Below are 25,731 nucleotides of genomic sequence, written 5' to 3' on the forward strand. Positions count from 1 at the left end.
TTGCTGCACCAATGTCTCATGTTGATCTTCAATCCATGAGAACTTTCAGGAGAAATGCATGATTGTTTTCAGGCTGCCAAATGCAAGGAGGAAGATGAGAAGAAGGTGGCATCCAAGGACAGTGAACACTTTTAAAGATGAAATTTGGCAATTAAAATGTTCTTTTTTCCTAACCTTGCCTTTGAATAATGTTTGAATTTTGATGACATGAACATCAGCTTGACAAATTTGCCTTGTCCAGGCTATATTAGGGGAACCTGTTGTTCATATGTTTCACAGCTAAATTTTGTTTAATGATCTACATGTCCTCAAAGGCTGCTTGAACAAGATGTATCCTAAAGCCTGGAAGTGCCCAGGCATGGGCTGGCAGTTCTGCTCCCTGCTGACCAATGGAATGGAAGAATAATGAACTATTATATCCCAGAAATCTTTTAATGACATTTAAGTTTAGCCTATTTTTGGGTCACAACAGGCCTGAGTCAAAAAAGTTATAATTCATTGCAACATTAATCCATTTTCCTTTCTTCTCCAAACTCATCATTACATGAAGGTTCAATTAGTGGAGAATCCATAGGATACCGAATTAAACACCCACAATTCTGTACTCATAAGTCTGGAATAACAAATTCTGGGGTCACAGTGGCCTCAATTTGGCCAGAAATTGCTGAGCTTTTTATGGTTAAACAGGAAAGCTTAGCCTTTTATTTCACAGAGAAAAGAAAAACACCCTCCCAGCCGAGCCTGCACAAACACACACTCCTCAGGAGCTGAGCAAAGAACAAGCTCTGCTAAGGGAGGGAGAGAAGGCATCTGAACCACAGACATGCAATCAGATGGCAAAGGATAAAACCATCCCTTTAAAACAACAAAAGCTATCAGAACTAAATGGCATTTGTCTAAGCCCAAAAAGAAGCCCCAGATGTCACTTTGAACAGCAGAAAGTGGAAAGACATCAATGATCTCCTCTGTTGGACAGGAGGAGGGAAGATGACACTGCAGAGCAAGGAGCACACTGTGCCAGAGCGATGATGGTCTGGGACAGCCACTGATGCCAAAACACTCCTAAACTGACTTCAACTGGGAAAGCACAAGGCCCAAGCACTCCAAAGCAACTTTAATTTTCATTCTACCTCAGCAAAAGTCCAAAATCACAGCTGTGGGGGCTTACTGAAAGTAAACTGCTCAGTTACACACTGGAAGGGAGGGGAGAGGGGAAAATGAGAAGAATAAAAAAAAAAAAAAAAAGAGGGGGCAACATCTGCACATCAAAGTAATGCTTAAAAAAATCCCCTTGTGCAATGAAGTTCCTCTTTCACTTCAGAACTAATAAAATAGCATTTGTTCATGTCCAGTGCTCTCCATAAAAGGAAAATGAAGCATTTAAATGCCATTTACTCACACAAAGTTAGAAAAGAACTTTGTATCATGAGCAGACTGAACCTACACCAGTGTCCTGTAGCTCACTGTCCCACGGACTGGGCTAAGGAACAGCTGCCCAGAGTTACTCAGGGTCAGGAAGAAAACCAGTATCCTAACAGAGGAATAATTTTTTTTTAATTTAGAAAGAGACACTACTTACATTACCTCAGAACAGAAAATATGAAAGTGCTAAAAGCTGCCTTAACTTTTTTAATATTTCATTTTTTTAATATAACATATTATTAGGAACATCAGCTATATTGACAATGAAAGTCTACTGCTGCTCTCTTGGCTTGTGGGCAAGAACAAAAAAAATCCAAGAGTCTCCTTCTATGAATAATGCAGAAATGCAGATATGAAATGCCAAAAGCAGTAACTTGCTCCAAAATCTTAAAGTCAAGACAGCTGAGGCACAAAATTCTTTATGGAAAAGATCAGAGATAACTAAAACCATCTCCTAATTATTGTCTCAAATTAGAAGAATTGTTCCAGGTCAAGAACAAATTAGAACAAGACCAGACCTCGTGATGGCTCAGCTGGAATAACCTGGAAGGGAAATCCCAGTGCAGGTCAGTGACACCTGAGGCTGCATTATTTGACCACAGACTAATTGGAAGCATCCAAGCACATCACAGCAGCACAGAATCTCTGCTGGAAGTCACAATAAAAGCTAAGGCATGAAAACTCTCCCTTACTGGGATAGTCAATGCCTTGGCCACAAAAACTCCCCCCAGGGCCCTGAGGAGGGCTCAGTCACTCCTACACAACAAAGTGGGATTTGCAGACCTCACCTTAGTGTGGATGCATTCAAAAAGATTCCCTGCAGTGGAGTTCTGGGAAGAGCTCAATGTGTGGGAGCCAGCTCAGGGATGTGCTCACCAACCAGGAGCAGGCATTATCTAAAGACTTTAAAATACATATGATGAGATGACAGCTGCTGCTTTGGTCCCAGCTGCTTTGCAGCAATACTGCCAGTCCAGAGCCATAAACCCTCCCTGGAAGTACAGCAAATATCCAATTAAGTTGAGTCAGGCAGCTGTTTGGAGGCTGGGCTCTTCTGGCAAAGCTATAAAAGCAAAAAGCAATCATCACCTCAGACCTCCACTTCATCAGGGGCAGGAGAGAATAAAAATGTGACTGTGTATAGAGGGCAGATGAATCATTCACTGAGATAAACTGGAAATAGTCACAAGGCTTTCCTAAGGTTTATTTGAGCTGCTTCATTTAGAAACCCAACAATTCCACTTTTGGCTACCCCTCCCCACAAATGTGCTCATTAACAACACAGGAACCTCAGCCTTGGTGGTTAAAGAAGAAACCACAGGGTCAGGGGCTGCAGCACAGGGAGGCTGTGCCACAGCACCTCAGGACTGGCTGCAGCTCCAGGAGCCACCCCAGAGAGTAACAGAGGGTGAAGAGAAAAAGTTCATCAAGAGAGTGAGGAAATGCACTCAAACCCTAAAATTCATCAGTTACACTGGTAACTTGTAATACTAAAAGGCCAAGTGATAAATGTGAGATTAAATACAATATGGAAAATAATGTGTGAGAGAAAAAACACAACCAAAAAGCCAAAGAACTGTGAATGTATGAAGCTAAGGATTTTAAACTATTACCCCTCAGCAATTATAATACAATCAAAGGGGCAGCCATCTGAAAATAAATTAGAAATATTATCTGTTTCTCATAAGAACAAAACAAAAGTATTGTGTCACTAAATTTGTCAGCCCCTCTGTATCATGAGTACTTATATTTAGCATTTTTGGGATGGGTAAAATTGAACTAAAAGAGCTGCAAAAAGAACCAAAATAAAACAAAGCATGGAATGGGTTTTGGACTGTAAGAGATCACTCTCCCTATCTCCTTTTCAGAAAAAAAAAATGCAACCATGACAAGAAGACATTTGCAAATCAATTCTCCCCATGAGGAGTACAGGGGAAATGTTTTGCTATTGCTATAGTCTCTTGCAAGGGGAGAGGGAGAGAAAAGAAGAAAAAAATAACCAGCATCACTCCTAGGGAGCACGTTTCAAATGAAGGAAGTGACTTTATTCCACACAGTACCTGTTTTTGTTATGAGGCTTTCATGCTGTAATGTGCAGATGGATTCCAATGGGTTTTAGAAAGATGCACAGAAGGTGTGGCCACAAGAGGCAGGCACAGCCTCCAGCTGGGGGAGTCACCCCAGCCTGACTGAGGGGAGCCAACACCTTTCACAAAGAGGAGATGATCCAGGGCCAGAGCTCTGACCAACACAGCACTGGAGGGCTCCATCCAGCCCAGTGCAGAACGGCAAATATTCACAGTACAAAGGAAAAACCTACGTGTAAACAGTTTTCTATTTCTTTTAATTGTGAAAATTGCATCATTCACTTCAGATGGGAACTACTCCCAGAACACTGTGAAGAGTAGAATTTACTTGCATTGAAGAAAGTTTAAAGCACAATACAAAATCCATTATAAAAGTACAATAAACTGAGTATTACCTGTAGCAACCAACAGTGAGTGGGAGAAAGCTGACTGATACAGGTGGCCCAGTCCAAGGGCCATGTGAAAAGTCAGCTCAAATCTGTCTGTGGAGCTGGAAAGCCTTGGCAAAGCCAAGCACACCCCAGGAGTGTTACCTGATCCCTGCTGTGAGGATGTGAGAGTTACTTCCCACCCATTTGGATGATGGCCTCTCCCTCCCACTTAGCAAACTGGGAGTTTTGGGAACAATGAGCAAAGGAAAACAGGTGCTTTTAGAAGATTTTCATTAGGTATGGCCAGACTTCTCAGCTTTGACTGCAATTTTGTCCAAGAACAGTTAAATCCAGTTAGAGTCAAAGCAAACTTAGAAGATTGTGTAACAGTATTTTCTCTGTGAGGACTAAACTAGGGAGCCCCAAAGGGTTCAGAAAATACCCTTGGGGGGTAATTCAGCCACTTCCACAGAATTTCAACCTGCAGCACTCCTGAGCCACCCACAGATCTTTTTCAGTAGCTGACCAGCCAGCAGAGCAGCTCTTTTATCAACATATTGCCCTATGTTTAATAACTTCAGCCTTTCTGGAATGCTAAAAATAATGTTTTCTTCTCAACAAACAAGCTTTAGGGGGAATTTATTACTCATCATGCAAATGGAATCAACAGTGCCTCTAATCTTACTGCGACATCATGCAGGTGTTTGTAATCCAAACAGAGACAGGTGGACTGAAACACAAACTTTTCAAAGGAAAGAAAGCTCAACAAAGTTTATAGAAATGCTGGAAGCCTTTCTATTTATGCCTTTCCTTCTAACATTACCTAAAGAGAGCAAAGGTAACAGCTTGGGAGATTTCCAGACACAACAAGCTGTAATGGGAAGGGTGGAAATCAGGAAATGTGGGTCAGCTATAATCACTTGGGTTATCTTTATTTTTTGTGACGTTGCAGAGAAGGTTGTTTGTTGGTTTAAATCTGAATTTTTCTAGGTAGTAAGGTTGGATGATGATCTCAGGGGTCTTTTCCAACCTAGGCAATTCAATGATTTTAGGGAGTGTCACAAGAATCTTCAGCTGCCCATCCTGGCAGAGAGCAAGTGACACTGTGAACCTCACAGGCAATTTTCAGGGAAGAAAAATGAGGAATGTATCTCTTCTCAGTGAAGTGTAAGGAAATGGCAAGACAGCTTGAGGCTGGAAGAAAGTTTTAACACCCTGGCAGAAACAGTCAAATCCACACCATTTTTGACAAACCATGGTTTCAGGAGAGGTAGAGCAGAGGTGGTAGTGCAAAATGTATTTTAAGAAATAGGGATAGAAGCAAAGACAAGGAGGAAGCAGAAGCAACTTCTGCTTCCTCCATTCCATTGGTCAGCAGGGAGCAGAACTGCCAGCCCCTGCCTGGGCACTGCCAGGCTTTAGGATACATCTTGTTCAAGCAGCCTTTGAGGACATGTAGATCATTAAACAAAATTTAGCTGTGAAACATATGAACAACAGGTTCCCCTAATATAGCCTGGACAAGGCAAATTTGTCAAGCTGATGTTCATGTCATCAAAATTCAAGCATAATTCAAAGGCAAGGTTAGGAAAAAAAGAACATTTTAATTGCCAAATTTCATCTTTAAAAGTGTTCACTGTCCTTGGATGCCACCTTCTTCTCATCTTCCTCCTTGCATTTGGTTCTTTTCCCTTCTGCAACTGCAGGATGCACTTTGAACCCTTGGTTCCCTCCCCCTTCCCAAGAGTTTCCTTGATTAGTTGTGTCCCCAGAAGCAGTAAAGATTAGAGCACAAGACCTGAACTGCACAGGAGCTCAGGGAAATACCTGCCAAGCAAAAGTGGCAGGTTTTCCAGAGGCACTCACAAAAGGTACACACTTCTGCAGCTTAAAATCCTACTTATTCTAAAATAAATCCACTTAGATTAGGAATCTAAGCATAGCTCTTTCCAAGCAGACCATAACAGCAGTAACTAAAAACCAGATCAAATGGTTAAAGTATCATTTTCATACTTATGCTAAAGAAGGGTAGGTAACAAAAGAATACTCAAAATTTGACTGTACATCAGGGCTTATAATGGCAAAATCTACTCAAGTTCAGCAAGAGTTGCAAGAATTTAAAAATTTTGTGCCAATTTCTCACAAACCATAGGGCTGACTAGCTCATACTACAAGTCTTCAGTACCAGCAGAGCTGCTATGATGAGTGGAACCTGCTGGCTCATACATAACTCATGAAGAATTCCCCCCTTTCCTCCCAAGGGAACCAATTTTGCATAACAGCAGCACTTCCCTCCCCTCTCCATGTAAACCTGTAGAGTTTTAGTACAAGTTAGGGCAAGAAGTAGGTTGGCTCCATGGAGAAAGCATGAATTCCAGAGACAAATTATTTAAATGAGAGGTTTTAGAGACTAACAGTATAATTAGAGTTCAGCTGAAGAGAGGGGGGAAAAAAGCTTTCTGCTGTCTGTGCACGAGGTCCAGCTGCAGCTCCAGCCCTGCGTGCAGCCTGACACGAACCCATGCAAAGCAGCAAAGCCAGCAGGTACAAACACAAGAGTTCTACTCTGTTGAGTATTCTCTTATATTTTATTTATAAAGGGCAGTAACATTTGAACATCACCATTCTAAATTAATTACTCCACAGAGGCTGACTATCTGATTCCCAGACAGAAATAGCTGTTGCTAGCTTTTGCCTTATTCCAGTCACTGTTCTGATTTGCCACCACAGGATCAAAACCCAACTGATTTCATGAGTTCCCAATATCAGGACTATTTGCTTTTCACAACCTCAAACAGTTGGAGACAAAAGAATCCAAAATCAGGTAGAGAAATTCAAGTAAGCAGTCATTGCTGAAGGGGATAAAAAGCCTAAGCTCTTCAAGACATTTAAAACATTTTTAAACTGGGCTTCTAGTCAGTATCTACAGAAAACACCATTCTTTTCTTAAAGAGAGACACAGGCTGAGGAAAATTATGAACACAACCATTTAAAATGCAAATTTCAGATGCATCTAGCCACTAATCAGGAAGTATTGTAGAGTAGCATCTGGGATTCAGGAATATAATAAATATCCTAAAAATAATTTTCATGAGCAGTTTTGGAGACTGTCAGTTCACTTTTTGCTCCATTAGAGCTCAGCTGTACAACTCCGTGTGTTTAGCACATGTCATCATGAAAAAACACATTTTTAAGTTTTTTTTTAAAAGTTACAGCAATTCTCACTTGAGTTGTCAGATGGTGGCACCAATCATGCATACAAGGCATGGGAACAAGTTCAGGCTCCACCACAGACATTCTGCTTCACAACATTTTCTGTTCCATTTGAACACCTACTCCTAGGAGGTGTTACAAGATGTCTTCAAAGCTGAAGGCATGTGCCACTCACACAGAGCTTTAAATACTCAGCAACAGGGCAGGGGCCTCAAAGTGACAAACAAGGACAAGCCCCAGGCTTGACAGATTGACATGGACAATGCTGCTGGTCTGTCTGAAAAGATTTGGCTATTTTATCCAGCACTTCCCAATGTAGAAAATGAAAACAAATGCAGCCCACTCCAAAAGTCAGAGAAATTATTCTCCTATGCTACTTTCTCTTCCAAGGGCCAAAGCATCCAAAAGCCACATTGATTTCCAAGTGTATATTAATTATTCCAGTCACTGGTGCTTGCCCAGCCTGGGAGATAAGTTCACTGCCACTGCAGGACCAGCAAAGGAAATGAAAGAGCAAGAACAGCTGGGGGATGAAGCTGCAGATAAGAGCTGTGTATCAAACTGCTGCAGTATCAGCCTCCTGATCTACCTTCAAATGCAGCACACACAAGTCACCCACTCATTTGCATTTTAAATCTAACACAATTTTCAGAGAAAACTGGAAATTACAGAGATCAAAGGCAGCTTTCCTAGCTAAATGAAGCAAGTAAAACATAAAACACTTGGACCTGGTGGATCTTTTCACCAGTGCCCCAGTGAAACAGAGAGCTACACAAATGCTCCATTTCTAAGGCTGGGCAGAGAAAGAACAAATGCATTCTCTTGGTCACCTTCCTATATCAATATTTTATTCCCAAGTCTCAGCTTCAGCTCCCTGGCTAGGACCCACCCCACAGCACTGACAAAGAAAGGGCAGGGGGAAGAAGGGAAACAGGCTCATCCTCTGCTACACTGTGTTAATGAAGAGGAGCTGCTCAGGCCTTACCTAACACAGCAAAGAATTCACCCAGACTCCTGTGGGAGTTTTGGAACTCATCAAATCCCACAGTGGGGTTGTCTTTGGTGCAGCCACCTCGAGGTCAGCTTGGCAAGATCCAGTCCCTTCCCTTGCCCACACAATGCAGACAAACCCATGGAGCTGACAGACACCTCGGTGTCACTGCTGTCACACCTGGGACTTCCAGCACACAAAGGACATTCTGCAACTCAGCACAGAGCAGAAAGGTGATGCCACAAAGACAACAGGAAAAACTCAAAACTCATCTCCTCTAGGTTTGTTGTTACGGTTGTAAAATTAGCTTTGATTCTTCAAACCTTTTAAAAATGCATATAAATAGAATTATTAAAAATTTAACAAAGTAATTCAGGGATAAAGAGCCAGTATGGAAATCTGCCATCTCTAGTAAAACAGCTTATAATACAATACTTCACTCTCACAGCAATGTCCAACCATTATCTTTAGTAGTTCTTCTAGGAGATTTCAACTGTAAAAATAATCAAAATTGGTAAATTAAAGCACCTTTTTGCTCAATTTGAGATTATAAGATTTATTTGCTCCAGTGTTGTTAGGGCACTAATGTCTAATTTTCTTACATTTTCATAAAATAGGATTAGTTTAGCCCAGCATTTTTTTTTCCTGAAGTTCAGGCTTTAGTATTTGATTTATGGTATGTAGCCCTTGGCAATTTTAAAGCACAGGGGATATTATCAAGGGGTCATATAGTTCACTCCTTGTGAGGCTGAGCTCTACACAGAAAAACTGGATTTCTTATCTTCCCTTGCTTAGTTGGATCCTTACTAGTTGTAGAGAGAAATCAGAAAAGTCTGAATATCACTGCAAACAAGATGCCTCCTCCAGCAATTAGCAGGACTCTGCACATAAACTGGGAATCTATGAATACACTCCCAATCCTTAATACATGCCACTAAAACTCATAATCCTTCTTTTCTTCCCTCAAGCTGCAATCAAGTTTTACCATTTTCATTTAACACAAGAAATTTAATCAAAGTCAGTTCATTAACACCCAGGATGTCCGAGAGTAACAGATGTTATTGATCTGAAATTCTCCCACAATCCCTAATCACAATAGTTAACACAACAGAGATGTCACCTGACCAAAGAGGGGAGGCAGCATCTTTGTAAATAAAAACAAAAGCACGTCATGTTGGTTGCAGTTTGACAAGCAGGTTGAACAAAGCAGATAAATAATTTATCAAGCCAAAATGGGATTTGCTGCTATGCCTGAGCTAACACTTGTCTGTCATGCCTGGCAGAGCACAAGCTGGACCTTGCAGAGAGGCTGCAACAGCTCCTCCATTCAACTGGCAAAGGCAGCTGAGCTCCAAATTAGCACCATCTCCCTGGTCAGCACAGAATGCAACACGTGCTGGGGCACTGGCACAAAGCAGCTGAGCTGAGCACTGGCCATAGCCAGTGTTTGTTCAACACTCACAACTCCTGCAGCCTTCAGGCAGCTCAGAGCTCATCCTTCTCTGCTTTCAGGGACAAGTTTAAATAACCATCACAAAACCCTTCTAAATAAAAATACAGATGTCATATTTAAGGTGGAATGTTTTTACTCCTTGCTTGCAAAGACCACTTTACACCTTCACACTGGAATACTCCATAACTGTCTCCTGCACAGAAATGACCTTCATCTAAGCAGGTCCAAGTTCTTCTACAAATACAGAACAGACACTTTGTTAAGATCAGCTATTTCCTTCCCACACACTTCATCCTAATGCCTACAGAAGCTGGTTAATGAAACATAACCCACCTTCAGATTACTTTCATACTTAAGAGGAACAATATTTGAGAAGTTTGCACTCAAACCAGGCCTCAAACACTTTGGCAGATCAGAAGAATGCAGCCCCTCATAGCAGCATTTCTTTGTGACACAGATCTCCAACTGCCAAATCAACCACATTTCACATAACTGTGCTTGGTTTGATGTCTCTGTAGTGTTCTGACAGTTGTGCCGTCTCAGACTGCAATATTGATCACATATTGATGGCAATTATCATCTTGATTCAAGGCCAGCAGCCAGGGAACACGACCCAGGCACAGCTCTACAAATCAACCATCACACACAGCAGGGCTGCCACTCACACAGTGATGGAGCTTGGAAGGGCCTCTGGAAGAGCCCCAACTCACCCTCCTGCTCAAAGCACTCTCAGCAGATCAGAGTGCCCAGGGACTTGCCTGGCAATCTCCAAGAATGGGGATTCCACAACTTTTCTGGGCAACCTACTCTAATATCTGACCTATTTCACTATAAAGCACACAGTGCTTGCAATTTGGCTCAATCATTATTTAGAAAATTGTTTCTCATATATTAAAATCATTAAGACCACGTGGAGTCCCATCCCATTACAATAAATGGGAAAAGATGGAGGAGTGTGTAAAGAAGGGAGAGGAAGGTGAATGTAAAAACAGCTTCTCTCAAACCAGGAAAAAACTGGCCCATCTCTTCAGCAAGCCTTGAATTTGTGTTCTCTAGGACAGACACCAGGACACAACAGCCAGGGCAGGTGAAGGACAGAGGAGGGAGGGGAAAGGGCAGTAGGGAGAGAGTGCTCCCCTCATTTATCATCTTCCTGCCTCCATCTGAAACTGTTCCACTCTGTCCTGACACAGAAAAATGGTTTTCATGCAGGAACTGAAAATGCCACCTCAGCATCAACTGTTAGCAAACACTCAATTCTCTTAAGGGCTGACAAAGAAAAGAAGTGTGGTGACAAACACTCATGTGGCCAGAACCTGTGGGGACTGTCAAGTGTATGATCAGAAAGGGAAAAGTAACTTTGACTTGGCTGAACCAAATTGTGAAGTGATCAAAATCCTATCAAGGAACTCTTCTTTTGGCACATAAGGAAGCTGGTTTGTGCATCACACAAAAGCAAAAAACTCAAAATTCAAGATGATGACCTTCTACTTAAAACACCACCTGGATTGTTTGAGTCATAAAAACAATCTCTAAGCACCCTTGAATTAATTATGATGACATCTACTGGGAACAGTAGATTATTCACTTCTTTAGAAAAACACTTTCCAGCTATGCCCCAACCCTGTGACAGAAGGAGAAAGAGGAAATGAAGCAGTAGTTTATAGTTTAAAAACAAAACAATTCTAAAATTTAAGATATTAATTAATACGTTTAGTGCTCCTGCATTAACCACACAGAAACAGCTCTGAGAGCACCACAGCAGTAGAGAAATTACAATGAGATGACAAAGAATGGTGATTTTTTTTCTCTTTTCTCCCCCTGGTTCCTGCCTAACTATCAGCACGTATTAATACACTTTAGAGCTGGCTATTTGGCATGAAGGCTGATAGTTGTGGGGGACATAAAACCTAAATAACAAATACTGAGACTGAATTTAACTCCTCCCAACTTCAATATATATAGCAAAAAAAAAAAAAAAAAGGTGAAGACTGTAAAGGCATCAGGACTGTTCAATGTGAAAAAAGAGTAAATCAAGATTTCAGGTAGGAATCCCTCAGCTTCCTTATTTTACTTTTTTAAGTAACAGGAATGGGCACCTTCACCTCTCCCAGTCACCAAGCAGCTCCTGTGAAGCAACAGGAGAAGCACAAAGCTGGAGAGCTGCAGCAGTGTCAGAAGGAAGCAGCAATCCTGCCTTTCTTTGGAAAAGGCTCAGCAAACAGCATTTAGAGAAAGCTGTCAGTGAGCATCTCCTGAGAGGCAGCACCACACACTGCTCCAGAGGCAGCAGGGACCCACTGTCCTGCCAGGGTTACAGGAACCACAGAAGCAGCTTCTACCATGGAGTGCCCACAAGGAAAAGAAAAAAAGAGGCCAAGCACTTTTCACTCAGCTGTTTTACAATTGCAAGGCAAAGGTCAACTATCTTCACTCACTTTTGGAAAGCAGCCACAAGATTACTAACAACCAGCTTAATGGCTCCAGTTCAAGTGCTGCTCAGTCAGGTCCTGAGTCTGTGGGCAGGCAGCAGCAGTGGCACATGACATCACAGGCAGGGCATCTGCTGAGCTCAGAGCAGCCACACCGGGCACCTCTGCCTTCCCTCCCCACAGGCACAAACCTGCACTTCCAGGGACTGCCAGTGCAACTTCAGAGATTTTGCTGCAGATCAATGCTCTGCCATCCTCTATTGGAATATGATCCCAATATAACCAGTTAGATGGTGCCTGGGCCAGTTCTGACCCTCGCTGCTGGGCCAAAGGCAGCACTGTGGTGCTTTACCCCAGAGATACCTTGGCTGCTGGAGATTGCAGCGGGGCACAGACGCAAGTCCAGGCTTGTCAGGACTCCGTTTACCTCAGGAGAGAGAGCTTCTGGCGATGGTGAAGAGAAGGAAAGAGTGGATTCTGCTGGAGGGTTATATCCAGATGTTTATTCCACGGGTACAGAGGTCTGAGCCGGGGCAATTCCTCCAACAGAATGAAGCCGCATGGTCTCATTAACCTTTAAAGCTCAGGGCAGGGGAAGGGGAGGGGACAGGCGAGCCACCAACCAGGTGAAGGGGCAGGGTCTCAAGGGACTGGGGACACCTATCCAATGTCCCCCAGGCCTGAGGGACCAATCACACGACGCCTTGCTGGTATGTTAGCCTGATTGACAGGGCACACTCAGCGAGGGGCGAGGGGGAAGGGAGAAGGGATAGGCACACCTGGGAAGGGACGGGAAGTTTAAAACAGGACATTGCAACACACCGCAACAATCCTCTAACAGCCAGGCCTGGCTCTCTGAGTGCATCACACACTGGGCATGAAGTACCACAGCAAGGCACACTGAAGGGTGCAGGTGCATTCAACGTGGCACAAGTTTATTCCTCTTGCCAACAAGGACAGGAGGATTGTCCTGGTCAATGAGAGACATCACACAGGGCACATGACTGGGACACCCTAAGGTTTCTCACTCATGAGCAGATCTGGCGTTTCGGGTGGAAATTCATTGCCACAACCACAAACACATTTGAAGTCAAACAGATTTTTCAAAGCAACAAAGTGCCACAGAAGTTTGTCAGTATGGTAAACTGGAACAGCTCTAAGTAATTTGGATTTATCTGTCTGAATTTCACCAGTTTTACACGTGAATCTCACCACAGTGCACAGAACTCAGTTCAACTATGTGCTGAAGGATTCCTGGAAGTCCTGATGCTTCTGCTGACTTTAGTGATAATCTTGAGCAATTCACCATTTCTATGGCTCAGTTCATGCATCAATGAGGTAAACATGTAAAATTTGTGAGCATTTTCATATAAATATGAGTTGAAAGGAAATACAGATTGAAGAATTGTGCATAAATGCTCTGAGGAAGTGCTCAGCCAAGGTTTAGGGTAAAGAAGGAAAATCCTTTGTATTCTGGGAAAATATAATTATTAATGCAGTGTAACAGTATATATATGTTCCTATTTGTGTGAAAAAATTTGTATCCATGGGATGACATCAAGAACACCTTACTGTCAGCCACTGTGCACAGATCTAAGACTTTTAACAGAGACTAAACTTCAAAAATACCAAAAAAAAGTATTTTTCCTTTACTTCTTAGAGAACATATTTTTAAACAAATGAAAATTTTATTATATTTTTTCATGTACTTAAATAAACTTCTACCCCATACTAAATGAAAATAGCTGAGAATACACTTTACAGTACACTGTATTTCATTAAACTTCATTTTTCCTTCCTGTTCAGCATTTTCTAAAAGCTGACTTCAGCTATGCTGTACTTCAAATACACTGTCAAAGTTGAGGGCAGCTAGTAGTAACCCAAAAGAGCAAGGTTATCACAAAAGGTTTCCAACATTCTGGCAATCTCAGACATTTAAAAATAGCCCTGGGAATATCCTGGTGATTTACCCACACAGGGGCACTGAGGTGTACAGGTCTAACAGGAGTTTTCAGGCCAATTATGGGGCAGGGATGTGTAGGACATACACAGATGCAATCATTTTATAAGTTAAAATCTCAAAGCATGATATGCTTTAGCAACCTTTATCTGTTTATTGCCTCCCATTTTCAACAAAGCCACAGTTGAAATACCAGCTATAAAAGATACATAATAGGTTTACATATAAAGGTTATTTTTTCTAGCTTATTTTAAAATAGGAGTTAAAATCAGGCCCTTTCCTGGCCAAAGTGTTGAGCAGATGAGTAATCCCACTGAGGTCTGCAGGACTTGATTTGTCAGCATACACACAGTTACAGCCTTACATCTGCAGGCACAGCACCTCTCAAAACTGCTTCTACTCCAAGCATTTTAGAAAAAAAGCAGCTTAAAGATACCTTCACAGCAAATATATCACACTAGCCCACCTTTATGGAGAAATAGTGACTATGAATGAATTCCATTAAAGCATTTTGCAATATGGCTCTTATTACTTGGAAGTAACAAAGCTCTGAGCTACACTTCACCAAGGCCAAATCACTAAGGAGTTTTGTATTTTACTCCCCCCCAAAATAAAATGTTGGGCTTGTTCTGTGTGTCCAGTTTTGTTACAGTTGTAGAAACTCAACTCTTTTTTCAAATTCCTGTAATATAACCAAGATGAAACCTAAAAAGGCTTTGATATATTGAAAGAACTATAGACCAAAATTCCTCTAATGCACTCCAACATTCACTTACATCTGCACAGATCCATTATATATTCAGCCACAAGCTTATCACTCCAGTTCATCACAACTGAAGATAAAACTCAGCTTCAATATTTGACAGCCTGATGCTAAAAGATTATCTACTGAGAAATAATCCAATCACTGTTCTTTGATATTAGAACCCTTGGCAGGAGGCAAAGAAAAGGAATACCAAATTGATCTTGATTACTTCATGGGGCTTCCTCTCATAATCTCTGCACTGAATTCCCCTTATCTTGTACTTCTGCTTATTTGCTGCCGTGTTTATGACTAAGTTTTCAAATATTCCAATCTCAGAAGAGAGACTCGAGAGACTTTGGGATGCATGCTTAATACTGAAACAAAACAGCCTCTCCTGCTCTCAGAGGTGTGACTGGGATTTAGAAGATCTTGAGGCTCAGTATAAAAAGGAGATGGCAATCTCTGGGGACGCAAAAGAGGGTCAGGTCAGACGGACAGGAAGAGACTCAGAGAGAAACCGAACAGCCCAGGGGTAAAGAGGGAACTCCCGAGCCCGAGCCCTCCACCTACCTTAAGGATATCGCCCCGTTTGAAGCTCAGCTCGTCATCCGCGGTGGCTTTGAAGTCGTACTTGGCGATGGCTTCCATGCTGGGGCTGCCGCGCCCGGCGGTGCGGGCGGTGGGCAGGAAGCGCTCCCCGAAGCCTCCGCTCCTCCCGCGGCGGCGGCTCCCGGCTCGGTGCGAGGCGCCGGCCCCGTCTCTCACATACAGGGAGGCCGGGGGACGATCCGCCCTAGGGGAGGGGGAGGAGGAGGAAGAGACGGGCCATTAGGGGAAGTGGCACGGATCGATGGCCGGGGCCGCGCCCAGCGCCGCTCCCTCAGCCCGGCGCGGCGCGGCCGCCGCTTCCTCCCGCCGCCGCTCGCCCGGGCCCGGCTCGCCCGAGTGACGCGTCCCGCGGCCAATGACAGCCCCGGCGCTGAGGGGGCGGCACCGCCACCGCCACCGGCACCGCTCCTCATGCCGGGCCCTCCCCTCTCCCGGGATCGCTCCTCGCAGCGGCAATTCCAGCGAGGTAACGGGGGGAGGAGAGCCCCGGGCTCGGCACCACGGCACCGGCACAGCCCGCGGTAGGCGAGGGGATGCGCTCCGCTGCCCACCGGCTGCCCTGGGAAAAACCCGTCTGGAAATGCCCGCCCCGATGGTTTGGGTTCTGCCACTCACACAGCTCATGGCGATTTAAATACAAGCTAGACAAAGCAGAGCGCTATTGGGTTGTTGGGGTGGAAATGCCTATCAGAAGGTGTCCTCAAATAATATGACACAGGAACAAAAGTTTGGGCTGACTCTAAGTAAAAGCAACCATCCTGAAATTCCAGTGCTTTGAGCAGCAGAACACGTTAAAAAATCTTTGTAATTCAGTGAGACAATCAGCAAGTTTGTGTCTCTTAGGGGCTCACAGAAGACATTAAATCAAACCTGGCAAGTCATATACACACATTGAAACCACTGAAAAGGCTTAAATCCTACCCTCGGGTTTGAATAGGAATGATTTTCTATAACCCAACTACACTTGATAGCACAGAAGCTAAATAATCAGAAAAAAATTCACCAAAACACAAGAAAGACAGTCTATAAGTTAAACCCCAGCATGAATACCCCCTTGAAGAGCTAACACTTGTCAATGACAATTCAAGACCGAAGAGATCTGACAAACACTGGTGAACCCACGCACCTGCTAATTCAGGCTCTGTGCTTGTGGCCCAGAAAGAGCCCTGCTGCATGCAAAGGCAGCAGATGGCAACAGCAATTTCTCATTTCAGAGAAAAACCTGCCTTACATAAATGCAGTTCAGCAATTAACATGCTTATATTCCATGAGCCCCATGTTTGCCCAACCTTCAGCTCCTCGTAGAGAATAATGAAGCTCGAGGCAAACACTGGAACTGAGATTCTATCACAGGAATCTGGCAGAATGAGAGGAAGTATTTACAGGATTCACCTTGATTTTTAAAAGACCAGCTTAGCAGGGTCCTCACATGGACAGAGCTTTGGGATTTCTCTGGTCTTCCTACACAGCACTCCTGAAAGGAGCAGGGCTGAAAACAGTCAGCAGTCACAAAGAGCCCACGAGAACAATCTCCCTGTGCTACCATAACCCATGGAAATGAATGTACTGGATCCCAGCTTCAACCACACACATCATGAAATCCATAAAGGGGATCATCTTAACTACATTTTGGTAATTATGAAAGACTTAATTTTAGTCTCAAGGCTGATGAAAAACCTTCTTTCTGATGTGAGTCTTTCACATCATACCAGCACACTCATCCAAACAGCAATAATTACTTCCCTTCACCAGAAGTATTTTCTCTTTGCTGCTTCTTCTACTGTGTTGTGTTCACCATCTCCTCACCTTTCCAACCTGGACTCTTGGGGTTTGTCAACTGATGGTACTGATAATTTTCTGCTATTATAGCACCATTAAAGGGCAACATGAATGACAGTGTATGAAGCAATGGAAAATGCAAACTGCTCAATGCTTGTTGTCTACCTGTCCCGTATCTTTCATGGCAAACATCATCTATTTGTAGTCCTTCTTAAATATTACGGGAAGGAACCTTTGGGTGTTTCTAACCCACCACACCACATGTGAAGGCAAACACCTTCAGCCAAGGGAGCATGGCTTGAAAACCCCAAGTTCCAAACCTAAGAATGTAACATCAAGTTGCACAACTTAAAGCATACACTAAAGGCTTGAGACACATTTAAGAAAGAAACTGCTTCAACTTATAAATATGCCTTTTCTGGGGGCACACAGGTATTGCTGTCCAGCACTACACTACCAGCCAATAATTCCTTTTTTAACTGAAGGTGTTAAAACACAGCTTTCCTAGAGAAACTGATGCAGCATTTCCAAGAACTATACTGGCATTTCCCTGAGCTTAGTAACAGCACAATGTCGGGAAATTTTCCAGCACAATTCGAGATGAAAGAGATTCATCATGCCATACTCTTTAAACATGCATTAGTACTACTACCACCATCAGATACACTGTCAACACACAAAGGAGTGAAGTTTCCAGGTAACAATTTTAACAGCAGCTCCAGTGTAGACAAAACTTTAACCTTCCTGACTTTAGACAAAAGTGTAGCTGAAGTTTAGGCACTAAAGTTACATCTGAAAGAGGGAAAAGCTTTGAAAATATTAAACCAAGATACTCATACAGCAAATGTCAGGAAAGGTGAAGTCAAGGCATAATTTCCTTAAAGTCTCTTGAGGAAGCATTTTCTGCTTAGAACATTATTAAATAAGTTCTTACACATATTCAGCCATGCTGTTATTAAAACACAAACAAACCAACTGCATGAGTGGGGGAAAAAGCACAGCTGTAGCTGCTTCAGGCAGAGAGCAATGCAACAGGACACCCCAGTGAGCCCAGTCCAGACTGCAAATGGAGTGAGACTGGGATGGATGAATAACAGTCAGTGCATGAACACAATGGTTACATGTCACAGAAATTACCAGATGATCTTGCTAGAGAAATGACTAAGACTGCTCAAAATATCAATGCTTCTCACCTTACTGTGACTTGGGTTAAGACTTCCTTTGCTCTCAAAAATACTGGGAGGGGTGAGAGGAAGAAAAGGCAGCAGATGCAGCCAACAGCAAATGCTCATTAGTAGTAGTGCTGCAGCTCAGGATGGAATAAAAGTAATTATAAAGACAAACCTCCCTGTTGTGGCCAACAGGAAACAATTCTCATGTTCATTTCAACAGATATTTCAAAAAGCACACAGGCAAAGGTGAGCTTTTTACATTACTCTTAGAAACAGCACGGTTTTTAAACAAAAGAGAGCGTTCTCATTGTTCTCTGTCCACTGTTTTACTGCTCTTCTGGAAAGTGATACAGGCAGGAATAGAACAACAGACAGTTTAGAAAAGCCAGAGAGAGGCAAGATAGATTCACTGGGAGATTTTGGAAAGAATCAGGTCCTAAACTACATCAGCTGTTTTAGGACAAAACATTACTGAGGGTGGTAAAAGGAAAAATGTGTGCATACATCATCTGGAAGACATGCAGAAATGCAAGTGTCAGCCTCTAGACAAAAGAATAGATAGTTAAAATTGTAAGGGCAGAACACTAATTAGAATTAACCAAATAAGGAAGTATAACATAATAAAGCAATAAAGTAAAATATAAATTATATTATAAACATATAAACCCCAGAACATTCAGGATCACAAATTATCCCCCTGATCTACCAGCTTAAAATGATTCAACTTCCTTCAGCACCAGACAACTCAAGATATCACGTACAAAACTAAGCTACAGCACAAAGCACAGATAATACTTATCAGATCAAAACATTTTATCAGGTAACAAGAAAACTTCACCTCTGCCAGAATTTATTTACAGGCAGTTGGTTTTTTTTAACTGTCTAAAACTGCTTTAAATGTTACAACCTTAGGTGGTATTATGAAATATTCAAAATACTGTATGACAATCAAACTAAGAGATGATAACAACTCAAAGGTCTTTTTACGGCACAAATTCTCAATATCCAAAGTTGGCACAGAAATGGATTACAAACATTGTGTTTGAAGACTGATTTACCATCTGTGGTCCTTCAGATTTTGTCCCTTGACCGCGGGCATTTAACAGTTTTTGAAACAAAGAATTAACTTCCCTGAGCACCGTATCTGTGAATTGCTCTTGCAGTTACTTGCTGTGCCACAGAATAGTTTTCACTGTAGGTTATAAAAGAGGTGTCTGAGTCAGATGTTGTGGGAGTTAACAAGGCCGCATCCTTGTCTTCTACAGATTATTTGAAACTATATTGGCAAGTCAAACCTTATCCCACAACACCAGCACTGGTTCTCAAGAAGGAAGTTCCTAAGAGAAGGAAGAGGCCAAGAGAAACACGTCCTTCTCCGTCACAGAAACTCCCGTTGGCAGCATGGCCCCAGCTGTGGCTGGGGACAGGGCGGCAGGGATGTTACCCTGCCCACAGGGCACTCGCAGCCTCCCAACCTTTGGAAGCGGCTTTAAGTTATGGAGCTCCTTTTGGGGAATACAAACATGAGCCCAAGAACCACGGGCAGGCAGCACTGCCCAGCCGCAGGGCAGAGAGAAAAGCGACCCCCGCCCGGTGCTCCCGGTACGTGCGCCGGGAATCTCGCCGAGCAGACGACGCCTCTGGAGCCCAGAGCTTATTTCAACCACCCCCCCACCGGCAGAGCCCGCATCCTCTCCACCCCCCGGGCAGGCCGGGGCCCGACGGGACCCGGGCCCGGCGCCGAGCGAGTCCTGCGGAGCGCAGCGAGGAGAGCGGAACACGGCGGGGCCCAGGCCGCGACACCGGGGGCTCAGCGTGTGCCCTCCCCGCTCCCCGCCCCGGCACGGCCCCCGGCGGGCGGCGGCCCTCCGCACGCCCGGACTCACCGCGTAGCGCTGGGCGCTCCCGCCGCCTGCCCGGCCCCGCGCGGCCCGGCCCGGCCGCCGCTCCAGCGCCGCCTCAGCCGCCGCTCCGGCCCCGGCCCGGCCCCCCGCCCGCCGCGCCGCCGGTCCCGCTGCAAGTCTCGCGAGAGCCGCCCTGTCAGCGCCCTCCGCGGGAGCGGCGCCTGCGCGCTCACCGCCCCGTCGGGAGCGCGGGCACGCCCCGCGCATGCGCAGCGCCGCGCCGACCGGCCCTGCCCCAGCCCCGGGCGGCCTCCCCGGGAACGCACCGGGAACGGCGGGGCTCGGGTCGGAGCGGAGCGGGCGGGGACAGGACAGAACAGGACAGGCAGCATCCGAGCAGCGCGGCAGCACGGCCCGGGCCAAATGCCTGAAAGGAGAGTATAGCCTGACGGGGGTCGCGCTCTTCCAGGCATCTAGCCATAGGACAAAGGGCAAAGGGAAAGTGCGCCAGGGAGGCTCTGGTTGTACATCAGGAAGAATTTCCCACCGACGTGGTTGTTGAGCACTGCAACGGGCTGGCCTGGTGGCACCGTCCCTGCAGGTGTTCAAGGAAAGACTGAACGTGGCACTCGGTGCCATGGTCTGGTTGACATCGTGGCGTTGGGTCATAGCTTGGCCTCGCTGATCTCCGAGGTCTTTTCCAACCAAACTATCTCTGTGATGCTGCTCTCGAGGCTCTGTCTCGCCCTCAGCGTCTGGAGGAGAAATCACGCTGGCTTTGTGCACAATACCTGTCTAATTTGTCAGTGTCTCTGCTTGTCTGTAAGACAGAGCCATCTACCACACCACGGACCCAGCAGGAAGGAATTGCTTTAGAAATTCTCTAACTAGCAGAGATCCACCGCAGCTTGTGCAGGCAGTGTTTGAGCAGACACCGAGGGTGCAGAGCTGCTCACCGAGCTCAGAGCAGGGAACAGCCCTGCTCAGCCGCTACCTGCCAGCTGCCATCGCTCCTCAGCACTGATTGAGGCACCCCTGCTGCAGGAACAAATAATTTAATCACACATGGCAATTACAGCGTGCACAGAGGCCAAAATTCAGATTGCACAGGCAACTAATGTCAGGGTTTGCATGGATGACCCTCCTGACATTCTTTTAGCTTGAAAATACTTTTAATTATAGAGTAAAGCAGCGTAAACGTCAGGCCTCAGTCCTTTGATAAAGGCCTAAATAAAAAGCTTTCCTGTGGCTTTAGAAAGGAAAGGGGGTTTCTGAACATGAAAATTCTTTCTAGCACTGTACTCCCACCCCCTGAAGGGATGAGTTGCTACAGGGTTACTTTTATCCCTCCCCACTGCCCCACCTCCAGACAGATGCCAAGGCTGGAAGAGGGCACTGAAGTGGGCACAGCCACGGTGTCCAGACATCGGCTGCAGGGCCCACAGCTGGGCTCAAGTCAGTTTAGGATTGTTGTGGACCAAAGTCTATAATTTAGGCACAGGTGTGCCTAAATATTTTGTTGTGTGACAGAGATGCACATTTTCAGCCTCCAATTAAACCCTTTTTTAAAAAATAAACCATGAGACTGGTTGCTGTCCTCAGCTGGAGTCTGCCAGGGGGGTTATGGTTACATCCATACCCAGACCAGATACCACAGAATATTTACCACAACCTCAGACAATCCAGCTTAGAAATTGTGTTCTGCAAACACTGCCTGCTAACATTCTCATTATAAATGCTTAAGCAGCTTGATAAAGAGTGGATTAAATTGGAGCTTTTGGTTAAAGCCAAGTTCATTTTCTCATCCTCACAACACTGTCTTTAAGGAGTTTTAACTTATTCCCAGGTTTTGGGGGAAGATGTGAGTTCTTCCCATACTTCATTCAAAACATTGGAAAGGGTGGAGAAAAGGAGCTTTAGGAGCTGAGATGTTACAAATGTTTCAGACATTCTTTCTGAGGATGCAGAAATGATTCATTCAGAAGTGACTCCAAGACTGATGAAATCAGAGCTGGATTCCAAGATCACTCAAGTCCCCAGTGCTTGTTCCTACAACAGTCCTACAGAATCTCGTGTTTCATGTGTGCCCCCAAGCTGGGGATTCAGAAGTTCATGGTAAGTTTCTGTAAGTCAAATAACATCTCAAAGAAGTTACAGGAGCTACTTTTAGCTGGGCTTGAAAAGCCAGCTATGGCCAACAGCTGCCAGTTGGATGACAGCTACTTTATGGGGCTGCAGCTGCCTGACTGTAAAAGGGCAGTCCTAGAAAATCAAACAAGCAACAAATTTCAGAAATAGCAGAGATTAGAGTGTTACAGAAAGATATTCCTGACTGAGGAATTGCTGAGATGTACTTGCTTGCAAACAAATCCATGTAGAATGTTCCCCCAGTTTGCAAACAAGTTAATACTTTATAGAAACACACAATTTATTGTGCAATACTGTGCAGCTTTGCTACAGCAAAAGCCAAAATCCTGACATAGCTGTGAGCAAGGGTGAAAAAGGCAACAGAGACATTGTTTTGCTAAAGATTCAATTTCTTTTTTTTTTTTTTTTTTTGCAGTCTAGGAATAGCTTGAATTTTCTATGACAGTTGATGATGATAAAATATAATCCAAGATTAGCTCTGAGTATTTTAAGAAGGTAAGAAAAATCCTTGTGTCTGACATTTCTTTGGGATACCTTTTTAAACTTCTCAGAGCAGTCTGGGGAAATAAATGTATGGGTTTTACTATCAATAGATCAGAGGAATATTTGTTAAAATGGGTCAAGCAGCCACTAAAGGTTTAAAATTGCTGCTTGGAATAGTTGTATTAATGCCATGTTCTCCTCAGACATGAGGATCTGTCATCATCATGAACTACAATACACTTGACAATTTAAGGAACTTTGTGTTTGTTGCAATGTTTTTTTAAAGGCATCTGGCACAATAATTGTAATGAAATACATTTATAACATGCACCTTTCTTCCTCTGACGCATTTCCTGCTTTCAAAGAACTGTAGTGTTTTTTTTTGAAAAAGCAAACCCTTGACTATCTCAGCACATCTGAAGATGCTCCAGATTTCACACTGTGATTCTGCATTGTAGTGCTGCAGTTTGTGGAGGGTAACACTCTGTGTGCTGTGTGTAAGTTGGATCTGAGCAGGACACAAAGCTTGGTCCCGTGGAAAATCAGCCACTGTGCCACAGGGAATGTGCAATAGATGTAGACAGGCCCTGATCAATTTTCTTCCCAGTTGAAAATTTACAGCCAGAGTGTGTTGTGGCAGCTGGGGGGGCTGCCTGGGTGTTCCCCTCTGGGTGAGATGTGCAGGGACCCAGTGGGTGTGGCACAGGGGGAATGACAGGAATGTGGGCACAGCATGAGGGAATGGGGAATGCTGGGAGTGGGGCTGGGGACATTTATTGCATTCATATTTCCTTCTCACATCAACCCACATCAGCCTCAGTGTGATAATCAAACCAGGGACATTAGCCATAAAATCCAAAGCTATTCCATCTACTCCATATTTGGGTCTGTCTTGGAACAAAGTTGCTTCTAACATGCCTGATGCAACCAAAGAGCCACAAATATGACCTGCTCTAGGAAGATGCTGAATACCCTGAGAAAAACCTTACACTGAGGTGCTAAAGTCAGACCACAGACTGAAACAAAACTGCAGGTACCACCTACAGACAGAACTGGCAACAAATTCACTTTTTTTGTCAGCTCATGTTAAAATGGACTCCAAGGAGGGGAGTCTACAAGACTTAAATGCTATTACTGGAGTTTCTTTAAAACCTTAATTCAAGATTTAGGTTTCTGGTCTATAGGATTTCCCCACATGCCCATATTTGGAACATTGTGTGACAGAACTAATTAGGGAATCAGACAGCAAAGCTGGGGAAAAAAAACCTGTCCAAATGTGTTTTCTGTGTCTGTTCTTCAGAGAGCAGGATAATGAATGAATTGGGTAACTACTTTGCTGTATATTGGTGAGTTGGTCTCATTTTGATTTGCAGCTTTAGGTTAGTGCTAAAGGCAACAAAATCAAAGGGATGGAACAGATGTATGATAAGAGATAATAGATGTGTACACATATAAATATATAGATATCCATGTTCTGCAAACAGGGAAACAGGCATAGAGGGCTTGCCCAAAGCCATACAATAACCTAACACCAGTGATCAGCAGCATTAGGAACAGAATTGGCAGATTTTAACTTCTGAGCCAGCTGAAACCCCGCTCATGCTCTGCCCTGGCTTCTCACACACGCCCTGAGCCGTTATCACAACTGTCTGTCCCTGTAAATCTGCCCAAGTGCAATCAATAAGTGTTGCTGCTTGTGACCCAGACAGAACAGCTGATCTGCCAGGACAGCTTCACAACTTTACTCATTACAGACCTCAAGAGCACTTGTGAAGCAGTTTAATCACTGTGTGAGACAAACGGGGGCTGTTCTGACTTTTACAGACCAGGAGATGAGAAAACTTCTGCTCAAAACTAGCAGAAAAAAGATCCAAACCAAAACCACCCATGAGTCTCACATGCAAGCACATTTCTTTCCATACCACCTGTGTTTCTATGGTCACAAAGAAGAAATGACAAGATTTATAAAACTGACTGTATAGGAAAGGCTGTTCTACCTGGGACCTCCAATAGCTGTCACTGACATTAAGAAATTAAACAATAAAATCAATTGGCTGGGGTCACCCACAACTGCTTAAGCTCTGAAAGAGACCTGTAAAAGAGAACCAGATGCAACTCTAGTGTGCCATCCCCCTTTCTGTAGTACAAAAGGACTTCTGCTTTCTTCCTACTCCCAACCCAGTCATCTGTCATTTGCAGGACAGCCTGGAATTGTCAGTTCAATTACCTCTCAGTTTGGAGAAAAACAAAGCAGATGCTGCTTATTGCAAAAAGGCAGAATCGCTCTCTTTTGTGAAATATCTTATCTCAGTTATTTTTTATAATTAGACACTGAATTACATGCAAGTGCCTTATTTATTAAGCAATACACAGGAGCTGGGAAGGAATGTAATTCAGCTAAAATGAAATATTATCTTCCCTTCAGCTTTGGCAAAGGTGGCAGTCAACTCAACAACTCCTTTTAATTTTTAAGACTCAGACAGTTTGTGTATCAATCTTCCCCTTTCAATTCCTTTTTCCACTATGCACATTATAATTATAGTCATTTCTTAGCATCTGTTATGAAATTTGCAAGGGAGGGGAAATCAGACAAACAGCCACTGCCTGTTCTAGACAATACAAAATATTCTCACTGATTTAATTATATTTAAATTGTTTTGCACAACTGTTCAGAAACTCTACTTGTCAAATACTGAACAAAATGCAACTTCAACACTTTGTTAGAGAGCTTAACTTAAAAAAAAAAAATACAAAGAGAGGTTTGCGGGTTTTTGCATACAATACCTGCTTTAAAGTGGTCCTAGTGAAATTCTCATGTCTGCTCTCCACAGCAGCCACCCTGGTGAGGACTGACTGAACGGCACATGCAGGGAGGTCAAATAGTCCCGCGGATGTGCCGGCTCCACACGCGGCTGCAGGCGGAAGCTCACGGCGGGCTGAGCCGCGGCTCTGCCCCTTTGCTGCGACCCAGGGGGAGCCAGCAGAGCCCCCAACAGAGCCCCCAGCAGAGCCTCCAGCAGAG

General features: G+C 44.0%; 1 protein-coding gene across 2 annotated transcripts in view; it reads right to left on the reverse strand.

Annotated features, from left to right (window-relative positions):
• Positions 1 to 25,509, reverse strand: part of GRB2 (growth factor receptor bound protein 2) — a 55,588-nt gene extending 30,079 nt beyond the window's left edge. The window contains exons 1-2 of one of the 2 annotated variants that reach the window (XM_074554782.1): positions 25,494 to 25,509; positions 15,245 to 15,467 (exon numbers count right to left, since the gene is read on the reverse strand). In XM_074554782.1, the coding sequence (XP_074410883.1) occupies positions 15,245 to 15,322 (78 nt within the window). In that variant the 5' untranslated portion in view covers positions 15,323 to 15,467; positions 25,494 to 25,509. Of the gene's footprint in view, positions 1 to 15,244; positions 15,468 to 20,120; positions 20,282 to 25,493 lie in introns of those variants that run through there. The other variant, XM_074554781.1, reaches the window with a different exon arrangement.
• Between the last annotated feature and the right edge of the window lie 222 nt (positions 25,510 to 25,731).

This window comes from Zonotrichia albicollis, chromosome 19 (genome assembly GCF_047830755.1).
Source record: "Zonotrichia albicollis isolate bZonAlb1 chromosome 19, bZonAlb1.hap1, whole genome shotgun sequence".
Taxonomy (NCBI): Eukaryota; Metazoa; Chordata; class Aves; order Passeriformes; family Passerellidae; genus Zonotrichia; species Zonotrichia albicollis.